Genomic DNA, 14129 nt, shown 5'->3' with positions numbered 1-14129 from the left:
CTTTGATAAACTGGTTGCACTGCATATATGAATACCATACGTAATAAATATAATGTACGTAATACACAAATTACCAACACAAGTTAACTTGGTTTACTCTTGATCCTTAAGACATTTAGTTTATCATTTGACGTTACAGTTCATTCTCTCGCATTTTCAATCAATTGAGCAGATCTATGCACAGAAAAAAATAATGAAATTTATACGACATGTAAATCAACAGTTCTGTAAATAGGCATCAGTTGAATCGCAAACTTGATTGAAAACCATAAACAATGTGATACTGAATTGGAACGCATTGATTTCCTAATGAATAAAACTGTGCTTTGAAATTAACGCTTTGTTCTGTGTCTAAAACATATTAAACAATTATACCAGAGGTGGAAATAAGCCCATTTTGCGCATGAAAATGTGAATCAAGATTTCCGACTGTGAATCAAAAAACCGAACACAGTGAATTAGCATTAATTGGGTAACAAAACTGAAACTGTGATTATGTTTTGAATTGTGGAAAAGGAAATTGAAGACCTTTTTAAATTCTAAGTAAAACCAAAATTTATAATATCAAAAATCATTCGTTTTAAAATTCATTATAATATCTACAATAAATATGTGATATGAAAAGATAATACTGACTATTTTTATTTACTGTGAATCAAAAAATTTGCTTATTTCCACCCCTGAATTATACCATAAACTGTGGAGTAATGTTACATTCAATTTTTTGCATGTGCATGCAAAAAATGTGAATTTACGAATTATTTTTATCTTTGTTCTAATTTAAGCGCAACCTCCACCTCAATGAATGGACAGAAGTAGCTAAAATTATTATTACATGATTTGTGTTTCTGGCTCGGAATTGAATGTTCTACCTATTTGTGGTTAGAAATCTTAGAGGTATATCATTCTAGGCTCAGCTTGGTTTTTGTCGAAATAAGAATATCCTATTCCATGTTATCCAACATTTGCGCATAGAACATATCACATTTCTTAGCTCGATGGGATCTTCTCTCGTCGTTTCGCTCTGAGTTCTTCTCCGGAGTGATTTTGCTTTTGGTCAGAATTGATTTAAATTAATTTCAATGAGTTCAAACATTTCTGCGCCGCCCCACTATCTCACATGTGCAGTATTGTGCTGAATGGTTCAACACGGAGAGTACATCTTTATGGAAACATAACACTCGTCTCGCGACCGCTAAGTGATTGTATTGCGCGTTCCCGCCGCCGTCGACTACCGGGCATAGTAGAGCACTTTCAGTATGCCACTTGAACTGGATGCTGAGAGCAGCTCTATCATTGACTGAGTGGAAATCACTACGTCTAGAAGTAACCATGTTGGGGCGAGACGTGCGGGAATAATAACAGCAAATTTATCAATTTTAATCCGCGATCGTGCGTCGCAGCATCGTCCGCTGACCGTTCCGAATTCCGATTCCCGCACAGTTCAGTGTGCTGCTGATTATTGGCGGTTGCGTTCTTAGGACGGAAATCGGTTTGATTGCAAACACCTCGCAACCGCAGTGAGTGACAACCTTAGGAGGTTCCCCGTTGGAAAGGTGTCGTCGCCTGCGCGTACGTAAATCAATCGTGACGTCAAACGTACGAAATCTGGACTCTCGCATGAGAATTTGTTTTTCGTTTGTTATGAGAATCGGTGATTTCGGACCAAATCACCAATCGTTGTTAGTGCTTCTCATTCCATTGTTTGGAAGTGCATAGATCTGCTGTTGAAACAATTGATGCTGCTAGAAATATGGTCACTGTTGGGAGTGAACTGAACCATTTGCCAGAAACTAGCAGGCGGTGAAAGTGACAGTAACTTCAAAGAGGCGTGAGTGTGTAAATAATTTGATCACGTCACTATCATGCAACAGAACGGCTCCAAATTACAAAAGTAAACACCAATTGCACACAACGACAGAGACGGTTTGTTATGGAGCTCAAGAACGCGAAAAATGATATCAAAAAACAATCCCAAGACAAAGTGACTGGCTGTGAATTAGGCATCAATGAGCAGACCGGAAGGTTGCAGTGGTGTCCTGGATATCGATTCGCGAAACTGCTGTTCGTGATACCGGCAACGATGCTGCCACTGGTGCTGCTATTCTTGCTCTTCACACGACTGCATGTGGTCGGTTCGGCGAATCTCTCCGCCCAGCATTATCAGTCATTCAGCTTTTATTCCGATCAATCGAATCAATTGGATGACCCACAATCTCGGTGCGAACCAGTGCGAAGGTCATTCCCCGAAGTGATAGAGGTCGAGGAACGAGATATTCTGAGAGATCTGCGAACGTCTTTTGTTCCCAGTGGTTCCATTGTTCCTGCTAGCTGTATCCCTGGTGAACCTGCGCACAATGATTTGATAATACTTCAAGGCTATAGCCCGGAATCCAACGTTGCAAACTTTGTCCGTAGAAAAAGGTTAACAGTGCCACGGAAGAGGAAATCGATTTTACAAGGAATTACATGGAGTAGTGATGGAAATCCCGAAAGTGTTCGAGCGGCACAGGTGGAGATTATGAAGCGGTACATGGACACAACGGTGGAGCCTTGTGATGATTTTTATCAGTATGCATGTGGAAACTGGGATCGCGTGAATCCAATCCCGAAGGATAAAGCCGGTTTGGACACTTTCGAAATTTTGCGAGAAAGTCTAGATGCCGTCTTGAAAAATCTTCTACTCGAAAATAAAAATGGAGGAGTGATTGATATTGAAAACACGATAGCAACAACAGAGCAACCGGCAGGAAGTGAGCACCTAAGGCGAGTGCGGAAAAGAATTATGGGAAAACGGGCAGTGTTGAATAGATTGGTACTGAAGGCACAGATTAAAAAAGTTCGAAAACGAGAGTTAGCCCATGTTGCTTTTGAAAATGCAGTTAATAATGCGGAAACCAAAGCCCGCAATTTGTTTATATCTTGTATGAACTATAGTTTGATAGAAAAACAAGGTCTCCAGCCGTTGCTAGAGCTTTTAGATTCTCTTGGCGGATGGCCAGTGTTGAATCCCGGCTGGCAGTCGAACAACTTCGATTGGCTTAACTTAACCGCTCAAATTCGCCGGTATAATAATGATATTTTAATTGTCGAATGGGTTGGTCCCGATATCAAGAACTCCGATGAAAATATAATACAGTTTGATCAAACTTCGCTGGGGTTGCCAACGCGGGACTATTTTCTCCAAGAGACCAACAGAAAATATCTAGAAGGTTACAAACAGTTTATGATTGACATCCTTGTTTTGCTCAATGTTCAACACAAGAAGGCCAAACAAACGTCCGATGAGATTATCGATTTCGAGATTCAGTTAGCCAACATCACTAGTTCTGTAGAGGAACGCAACAACGTTTCCGTACTGTACAAGAAAATCATTCTTGAAAACCTACACGAAGAAGTTCCGGAGATCGACTGGACGCGTTACCTGTCGATTGTGATGGATCGACCAATGAATAGCTCTGAGTTTGTCGTGATGTTCGCGTTAAACTATATGAAAGATTTGGTTGAATTGATCGATCAAACCGAGCCGCGAACACTGGCGAATTATATTTTGTGGAGGTTCGTAAGGCACCGCATCAACAATCTGGATGATCGTTTTCTGCAGGCAAAGCAAAAGTTTTCGAACGTTTTGTTCGGCAGAGAAAAAAGTCCCCCCAGGTGGAAGAACTGTGTGAATCAGGTCAACGCCAACATGGGCATGGCTGTAGGAGCGATGTTTGTGAGGAAATATTTTGATGAAAATAGCAAACGAGATACATTGGCAATGACGCACGAATTGCAACAGGCTTTTCGGGAAATTCTGAATGAAACTGAATGGTTGGATAGTCAAACAAAGAGGCTGGCGGAAATGAAAGTAAATTCGATGTCCCTTCGAATAGGTTATCCCGATTTTATATTGTCTCACAAGGAACTTAATGAAAAGTATGCGGATTTGGAGATCGATCCAGAGAAGTATTTCGAGAACACGCTCAACGTTCTTAGTCATATTCGAAGAACTGACCAAGACAAAATTGGTCAAACAGTCAACAAAACCGCTTGGCATACGGCTCCTGCTGTGGTGAATGCTTACTACAGTCGCAATAAGAATCAAATAATGTTTCCTGCTGGGATATTGCAGCCTCCTTTCTATCATCGTCACTTTCCTAAATCGATGAATTTCGGTGGAATAGGCGTCGTCATAGGCCATGAACTGACGCACGGATTCGATGACAAAGGTCGTTTATTTGACCGCGAAGGTAATCTGTACCGGTGGTGGACCGATCATGCGATCGATGCGTTCCACGATCGAGCTGCCTGTTTGGTGCAACAATATGGAAAGTACACAATCGATGAAGTTGGAGTTCAAATTGATGGAGAAAGCACCCAAGGAGAAAATATCGCCGATAATGGTGGAATAAAACAAGCCTTTCGTGCTTACACAAAGTGGCTCACGGAGCAGCAGGATCCGGCTGTATTGGAAAATGAAACCCTGCCGGGATTGAATATCACCAATACGCAGTTGTTCTTCCTGAATTTTGCTCAGGTATGGTGCGGAGCGATGCGACCTGAGGCTACGAGAAATAAACTCAAAACTGCTGTACATAGTCCGGGAAAATTTCGGGTGATTGGAACGCTGTCAAACTCGGAGGATTTCGCACGCGTTTACGAGTGCGAGATAGGGACACCGATGAATCCGGAAAACAAGTGCAGCGTTTGGTGAAGCATGGACTTTGCTCCACTCCGTAGGCTGTCGAATCGATTTTGGTTGTATAATATGAGATTCATAGAACGAAAACTGTCCCAGTGAAAGTCATTCCTTTAAAATAAATGTAATTTATAAATCGATATTATTAGATTTAACCGCAAGTTGTTTTATTTAAGTGATTAAATTCCTGTTTTGTAATTTGATTTTTTTTGATTGTCAGAAATACTAGACAGACAAACCAAAGTTGCAAACTGGTTTTTATGACATGTCATTGAAATGCAGTTATTCTTGGAGTGAAATTGTATCCAGGAAGAAAGTGAGGACATCTGCCATAAGACATATCGAACAATTAATCGAAGGCTTATACAATAAACAAATTAGAACAAGATGGATTGTATTTTGAAATTCACCAAAGAAACATATTGAGAAATTTATCGTTAACTATTAAGGAGCAAATTTAGATATCTGATGATGTTTGTGATGTGAATTAATACTCAAACCCTAATAATTATGTACTGTATTTACCTTGAAAATTGTCAAATCATAAAAGTTGGATTTTACTACGTAAAATTTGTTTCGGAAACCACTCCGGCACAAGAGTCGACCATCAACAACTCACCGAATAAAAACCGACCAAATAGTGTTGAAATTTATTTATCGTTCTGTAATGGACTTTCTTCTGTTGGTGTTATATATTAGTAAACTTAATTTCGTAATATAGAAATTAGATGCTTGAAAATGAATGCTGAATATTTGAACAATTCATTCGCGTAAATTATTGCTTATTTTCCCGATCTGTATAATACTGTGTTTGCAATCTGTAATCAAATGTATTATTCGCCCTTATTCTGAATAACGACGTATTGATTTTTCGATCGAATGTGGTTCGATCGAATCATAGCTACCTTTGATTTTGCTAGCGTTATTGGGAATACGAATGAAATACGATCGAAAAAACGATACGTCGTTATTCAGAATAAGGGTGATTGATTATGGTGTATATTCCTGAGTGGCTGTCTGGAAACGTCAAGCGATTTGATTAGCTACACTTTCCGATAAAAAATATCGAATCTTTGTATAGGTGAGCACCATCTCCCATCTAGGGTTGTTATATCAATTATCATTGTTTACAATAAGATCACACATTTCTTTCGCATCGTCAAAAGGCACTTCTTTTATATTTGTTTTTCAATTTCATTTATCAGTTATCCCTATTCTGAATTTTTGCTTGTTTATCATTTTCTGCGTATGTATTCTACAATTTCTTCGTCGCTAGCAAACTTGACGTGTAAGAATTATAATCGATGCACAAACATGTCATTTTCAACCATATGGTATGTATGAAAGCGCAAACTAAATGCAAACAGTGTCACGCATGCGACGTTACGAAAAGTTATCTTCAGCTCTATCTTATAGGGCTCTTCGAAAACTGCAAAATAAAGTGCAGCACGACTATTGTTATATTCTATATTCTATTTCATAAATATGGGGCATTCTACCAATTGCCAATACAGTTTTATACCCGAAAATTCCCCAAACTTTTGATTCGATTTTTCTCGAACATAAAATTGCATGCCACAATTTCTCAGCTTTTCGATAAATATAAATTAGAGATGACATATATTTTTTTTTCATTTCTATGCATTTTATTTCAGATTTGACAATTTCATTGGATTCCTCTTTGTTGTCTTCATCATATATAATTGATATATCTATAGTAGGCTCAAAACCTTCTCATCTTTCGTACCAACTGATTACCGAATAATGATATAATAATGATTCACAATAATGACTGTGAAAACCAATTTTGAATCATCCGAGTGTCCCAGCTCGATTTTTACAAACTTAAAAAGATATTGTTGCCCATAGAAAATTTAGCCTGTCATCCAGATCCTAAAACCAGAGATCAGCGTAGAAAAAACTCGTAGATTAGGCGACGAGATGAAAACAACCAAAATTCTGACACCACTTGCGTTTGTATTTGTGTGCCAGTGACTTTTTGAATGTTGGAGATTGTTCGCTTGTAAAGCAATACACTAATAATAAAAAATTAAGTGTATCCATCAGTTTAGCTCAAATTTAGCGAGAAAAAAAGCATTAGGCATTTGTAAATTAATTATTTCAAATATCATATACTCACTATTTGGTGTCAATACTCCCAATATCAATACTGATGGTGAACAACGAGCAACAAGACGATTGTAAAAAAGCGGATTGGAATCGCTTTTAAAAATTCGAAAATTTAATTGCAATCATAACAATGTCTCTGCTGATCTCTGGTTATAGGATCACTAGATACCATTTCCGGTTTCGGTAGAAAGTCCCAAGGAAAGTTGCTCCGACATCCGAATTACAGAAATACAGAGTGAATTTTGCAACATATGAGCAGAATATGCATTAAATTTTCTTAGAGATGGTATCACCGATTCTCATAAACTCTGATTCCATTTAAAAATCTGTTTTAATCCACCTAGTGGTTTAGTGATGTCTCTCTCATATCACTCGTATTCTTATACTCATGAAAGAAAACAAACTAGTTTTTTGGTGCATAAACTAGTATAACCTACAAAATGAGACAGATCTCAACAGGTACTTCCGAAACTGGAATCCGAGAACGGGGATAATCGAAGTATCGACAGAAAAGAATCGTCTGACCATCAACTAACATAATCTACAGTAAATACCGACCAAGCAATCTTTGAGAAAAGTGAGCCAACTGACAATGACTACCGATTGGAAAAGCTTCCAGACCAGTTTAGAAACGTATTTTGCGTCGCCGCTTTATGTGACGCTATAAAGTTTTTAACACTCTTTATCCTATAATTTATGAACCAGCAGTCAGATCTGGATGAAATTCAGATCACAAGACCTTTCATTTCAACCTAGGTTTGTGAATATCGGTCATGCTATTTCTGAGAAAAGTTTGATTGACTATTTTATTTTGTAACAAATTTTGAAATATTTTTGGCTGGTAAGCTGTTAAAATAACAAAAATACTCTAGCAGTATCAAAATCGTAACAGATTTTGAAATATTTGCATCACAATTAATTTTGAATTTGATATAAATACAGAAGTCCGAAAGTAGACATTTATAACAATAGTTGTAATAAATTAGATAGATTAACGAATAGTCCTGAATAATGCCATTTTGAATGATTGATATTGTTAATTAAAGTATAAATTAGAAATAGGTTTTAGAAAACTATATCACAGCCAATCTTTAGCATTGTTCCAACCATAAATTGTAAAATGATTTTTTTTTATTAAATGAATAATTTGTTTATTGATCTGGTTTCTTATTTTAGTTTTTTGATAGTTTTTTATATATCGATATAAAGCAACGGAAGAACTCATTTTGTCAATTAATTAACATTATTATGACTCTTGCAAATGAAAATAAAACATCTTAAGGTTTGAAAGTTTGAACATTTGAATCTCAGTTTGTGGTTAAGTAATTTCGATGAAAAAAAAATGAGTTCCACTTTGAAGTTTTTGACCATTACTTTCCGTACTTCCGTACGTATATCTGATGTGAGTTTGTGTGGTAATTAAACTCACAAGACATGTGAACTAGAGGAATTCACCAGCTATTTTTTGAGAAATCAGCTTCAAAAATATTCTACGGAGTCGTGAAATCGTTTATTCAAATCTAATTCCGATTTTGAAAAAAAATGCCGAGAGTCGTTTCGCCGAAGAGGTCATTTCGCCGAAAGGATTATCGGAAGCGGCGGCCTCTCGCATACAAACCTGTAACCGCCTCGTTTGCCCGGTCTATTCAAAGCTAGGTTTCGTTACTTCAGTTAGGTCCGAACGAGCGGTAGCGAGGTCTGACAGCACGGGAAATACCGCAAACAATTTCCTGGCGGATACTCTAAAAAGGTCAACAAGTTTTCTTGGGAATTCCGTTTTGAAGATTATATAATAAAAATAAAATAAAAAAATCATTCAAGTCTTTCTGGATTATTTCAAAAGTACGATTGTAGTTCAACAAAACGGGAGTAAACATTATCATTTTCATTTGTCTTTATTTCAAGTCAATTCAAATCATGATTTGAAGACTATTGAAGAATTCGGCGAAATGGCGTTCGGCGAAATGGCGTTCGGCGAAATGACATTCGGCGAAATAACCCTTTCGGCGAAGTTGTATTCGGCAAAACGGCTTCCGCCGAAATGACCCTGATCCTTCTTAAAGTACCACGAAACGGAACATTCATAAATTTCTCAATCATTTATACTTAAATTGTTGCAATACATAGATTTTGTTAGTTGATGTCCATAGCAATTTGATGCTATAGCCTTCCCGGGATCTAGTTCTTGAAATACCGACAGGCCCGTTCAAAAATTGGGGATGGTGCAAAAATTTGAAAGAAAGATGCGTCATCCACAATATTGATACTATGAAACAAATTCTGAGAACGAAGTATGAATTGTCAAGTTATTTGCACTTTTATATAATAAGTACTCTACTGTTCATGGAACTTAATGTTGAAAAAAATTCCCAGGGGGGGGGGGGGGGGGGTGTTGAGTAAAGTTGGTTGTACACTGTACTCTATTGTTAATCGCAGTTGATATTTTAAGTTGTGTACCTAGTTGTCGTATGTTCGAGCCCCGACCTGGAAGGATTCTTAGTTTCAGTAGGATCCATAGTACTAGCCATGCAATGATTCTGTACACTAAGAAAAAAAAGTACGAAGTCTGTTAAAACAGGAATGTCAAATTCCACAAAAGGAATGTAATGCCAAGACTTGATCTTGACTTTTAAGTTGTGTAACATTCGACCTTCAATAATGGAACTAGAAACTTTGCGTAGAGAGCGGATGCTTCTCGATATAAAACATGTGCGTTTGCTTCAGCTTAACAACACCAATAACATAGTTTACATTCTGTTTTATAATGAATTCAGTGCATTCGAATTCGCCAAAATCATCAACAATGTGCACTAAATGGAACACGATAACATAAAGATCAAGTGTATTTGGATGATGTCAATATCGGAATGCGTGTGTGGAGATGCCCGTTAAGAGTCCTGTTCCTGTGATTTTTTTTTATGAAAAACAGATAACCCAGTTAAATCGCTGATCACGTTCAGCAATCAGCTGACTATTTATCAATACTGTCATTATGGTAAGCTTTGTGAGAAACTAGACATGACGAAATGTACACCTTAAGACCATTAAGCTACTCGTACAACCGTCCAAGTAACCCCAGTGCTTCAAAAATAAAAATTAACACCACTGTAACACTAGGACCATCACATGTTGTCAATGTAAAACAAAGTACGAAACTGGATTGAAATGTATATTTTTCCATGTGTATAACTATGCTGTCCTAATTTAACCGCAACGACGAGTATCTAAATCGATAAGTATCTCGCGCGAATTTAATTTGCGATTAAACACAACCGCGTTTCGTGTTTAGTTTGTATAATGTCCTAAGTACCTGCAATACTTTATGGGTTTCATATCCCACCGGCACGTGATCAGCAACTATTTTGTCACACCGGTTATCAACACAAAACAATCGGTATCTTGGTATGTGGCAGACAGCATTGTGTAAAAGCAGTACATCGGTGTTCATTCAACATTTTTGGTAGAGTCTTTTCGGATCACAGTGTTGTTAATTTCAATTAATCATTGAAACTTCATTCAGTACAAATCAAAATAATATATATGGAAACCAAACATATTATAATTTAGCAACAAGTACAATCTCAATATAAATCTTATTGGGCTGGCCAATAAAGTAAAAACTCACAACACATTTCATATTACTCGGAAACGATGTGCTAGTGCGAAATCCACCATTCATCCAAAAGTCGACCACGGTCCATTGTAGAAAAATGTTGCTATTGAATGCACGGAAATTATTGGTAGCACGTTTCTTTGTTGCCTTGCGACGTGTTCTGCGGAATTGCTCATTAACGGAGGGAATGATCGCGTGTGCACAGTCTATAATGCGACTTCCATATTAATTGAGTATGTAGTTGAAATACGAAGTTGGTTTATTACACTACACTTCATATTCCACTGAGGATTAAAACTTTCTATATCGAGAAAACACCTGGCTGACGAGGCTATTTCTTTGAACATATTTGGTATTTTATCAAAGAATCTAATTCAGCTTTCATCTGTTCCATGTTCAATAAGGCAACGATGTTGTGGATCCTCAAGCCAGGATACAGTTTCGTGTCGAGGACGAGGTGACATTTAAATGACATGTAATAACAGCGACTGTTTAAATACCGCAGATCATATTGTTCCAAACTACTTCCAACTAAATCAGTGTGATTAACGGTTTATGCAAATCTACAATAATTAATACTGCTATAAAAACGCAAATCACAAAATCATCAATTTTAGTACAGTTCTATATTCTATTTCTCATGAAACTATATTTCACATTTTTCAGCAGTAACCAAATGAGTTCATAGGATCACTTTGAGCGATCACAATCGGTTGTCGAAAATAGGTAAAGTTTAGCTACCTGTTCAACACTAACCAACGAATGACTAATCTCCCCGAGTGGTTTGTTTATTCAGATATTGAACAGCTCAAGTTCACCGGGCAGCGTCCCGAGCACGAATTATTTTCTTACCTTCCGTCGATGTGTTTACTAGTTTACTAGAAGAAATGTACTCTGGCGTTGAGGGTGGAACGTTTGAGCCATACAGGGTTGCTTAAAATGGATTCCAGAACGTGCTTTCTTCGACATGCCAGACTCTTGATTCGTTTGTACACGCGTTCCTAATCCGATAGAATAAAAAATACATTACCATGTGATTTAGAATTCATTTGTAACAGTTATGGCATATATCTCCAAAAAGGTAATCAGATCTTCTGTTAAAATCATGATTGGTTTATGAAACGAACTGTATGCAATAGCAATTATTTTGTATATAACAATAATTAGCTGGTACAAGTACATCGATGGAATGGTCAGTCAGGCAATGATAAACGGGAAAAGTTCACAATAAGTCAGACAGTAACGGTTTTAAATTAGAGTAGTTGCACTTATTTTCTTTTCACTTGCAGAAAGACGACTTGGAATCAATACCTTATTTGATAATAATTATTGTTTTTATTGTTTCAAACTATTTATGAGAATTATGAAGCATGAAAGAATGAAAAATATAGCGTATCTATTCTTATTAGAACATCTCTAATCGTCTATACAAATCTTCTAATAAGATTAAAAATCAATTTTCTTTATTTATCGCATAAATCGATCACTGATCAGACATTTATCAGAGAAAATCCAAACACAACTCATTTGTTCCTTCGGTTTTAGTAAAATGCACAGAAAAAATATTATACGAAATGCGAATCAACGATAATATGAAGGAACTATTATTGTGTGCTGTATCTAAGCTCTTTGAATTAGTCGTTTTGGGTTTCAATACACAATTGCTCTAATTATATATCTTCAACTCAGCACGCTTTCATGCCAAAACGATCTACATCTACGAATCTTGTGTGCAGGGCCGGTGAAACATGGTAAGCCCAGGTGGTAGTTTTTCGATGAAGGCCATGAAACTACTGTGGGGTTATTCGAACTGTTGACATCGGACTTCCCAACTAGATTCAAAATCACTGCCAATATTTGTTTTGAGTATTAGGGCAGTGGCCTTGTCTTGTTCCGTATAAACTTATTTGTGTGTGCGAATTTTCAAAATTAATTCTTTGAGAATTTTAGTTACTCTGACCGTTAAGTTAGCGAACGGCGCATAAAATAAATCCCTAAACAGTCCAGTCGCTGATGTGTATAACACATTGCTCAAAAAGTCCCAGGACTGATCCAAATGTCAAACTTACCTCATTTTTCGAAAGAACCAACCTTCAGATGTCAAATTTTTAACGTGGCGTTACTTGTTCACTTATGAAAAAATGGAAATAACGAGTTCTGTACGCTGATAAAGCAACGGTTTGAGAGGTGTTACCCGCACTCGGATCCATTGAAAATAATGATTTGTGTGTATTATGATTTCAAACGGGACCAAATGATGCAATCGTCAGAAAAAGTCAAGCACGTTTTGATAATCGCGATGAATGAGCTTGAGCGACCACCCCTGGTTGCTACCCCGTTACTGATCGGGATTAGCTGAAATTGTACAGGGAGTTTCTAGATGATCCGACCATCATCCATCAATGTATCAATCCGACCATCATCCATCAATCAATCCTGGTAATCCCAGGATTCATTGATCATTACCGGCGCCGGCCAGGCCCACAAACACACAAAAACACATAAAAGCAGAAGTAAATTCTGCACCCCTAAGGGATGCTGAGGATCACATTTAGTGGAAGCAGAAGGAAATTCTGAACCTCTACGAGGTCCCGAACAGTCTGCTGTTAATAAAACCTCCAACCCCCGAGAGGATTTAGAGATCTTACAAAAGCGACACCATTCTGCACTCTCGGAAGAATGCAGAACGACTCGCAGTATGTACGAGCAGAAGTAAATTCGGTACCCCCCAAAGGATGCCAAACAATCTGCTAAACCCTATTTAAGGTGAATACAGAAGGGATTCATTCACTCCAGGAAGAACGATGAACCCTTCTGACTATAGCTCCTTACCACATTGGGTGAGAAACGAGAGAATATCCTTCAATTTTAGCTCCGCATACACAGACTCAACCATGTATGGAGAACCAAAAACCCGGATACGTAGCTGCGTCAATGCGGGACAGTTACATATCAGATGATATGAAGTACCATAATCGCATTTACACAAATCACACGAATAATACTCAGCACGTTGAATAGTAGCCATGTGATAATTGAGATTGCAATGTCCAGTCAGAGCTCTGACCAGAATACTTCAATGATACTTGGAGAAATGCAGTAGACACTTTGACATTTTCAGATTTAAATCTGGTAGAAATGCTTTTGTCTGAGCGCAAGTTTGCAAGCTGCGCCAGTAGCTGGCATGTTTGGATGCAGCCCAAGAACGTATCTTGTGCTTTATCCAACTAGTTGAAAGTGGTAAAGCTGGTTCAGGATCAACAAAATCATTCGTTGCACCAGCTCTAGCCAACTCATCAGCCCATTCATTTCCAGTAATACCAGAATGGCCGGGTACCCATAAGAAGTAAACAGCATTTGAAATGCTGAGGTCTTCAATTTGAGTTCGACATGCGATCACTAGATTCGACCGTGAGTCATTCGAACTGAGTGCTTTTAAGGCTGCCTGACTGTCGGAACAAAAATAAATACGTTTACCACAGATCCTCTGCTGAAGTGCCGATTGTACTCCACACAGAATTGCGTAGATTTCTGCTTGGAACACAGTACAGTATCTACCAAGTGAATGAGACTGCTCCAGCCTCATTTCACGACAGTAGACACCAGCACGACCATTCAACAGAGAACCGTCCGTAAAACAAACTATGTGTTCATCAAGTTGTCGTTCCAGACAACCAGACAACCATTCCTAACGAAGAGGAT

At 37.8% G+C, this 14129-nt stretch overlaps 1 protein-coding gene across 1 annotated transcript; it reads left to right on the top strand.

Annotated features, from left to right (window-relative positions):
* Positions 1-1180: 1180 nt before the first annotated feature.
* Positions 1181-5070, top strand: LOC131440386 (neprilysin-4). Its single transcript, XM_058611645.1, has one exon. The coding sequence runs from the start codon at positions 1934-1936 to the stop codon at positions 4697-4699; it is 2766 nt and encodes a 921-aa protein (XP_058467628.1). The 5' UTR covers positions 1181-1933; the 3' UTR covers positions 4700-5070.
* The last annotated feature ends 9059 nt before the right edge of the window (positions 5071-14129 follow it).

The sequence above is a fragment of the Malaya genurostris genome, chromosome 1 (assembly GCF_030247185.1).
Source record: "Malaya genurostris strain Urasoe2022 chromosome 1, Malgen_1.1, whole genome shotgun sequence".
In the NCBI taxonomy this organism is placed as follows: domain Eukaryota; kingdom Metazoa; phylum Arthropoda; class Insecta; order Diptera; family Culicidae; genus Malaya; species Malaya genurostris.
This window is presented reverse-complemented; position numbering and strand designations above follow the sequence as displayed.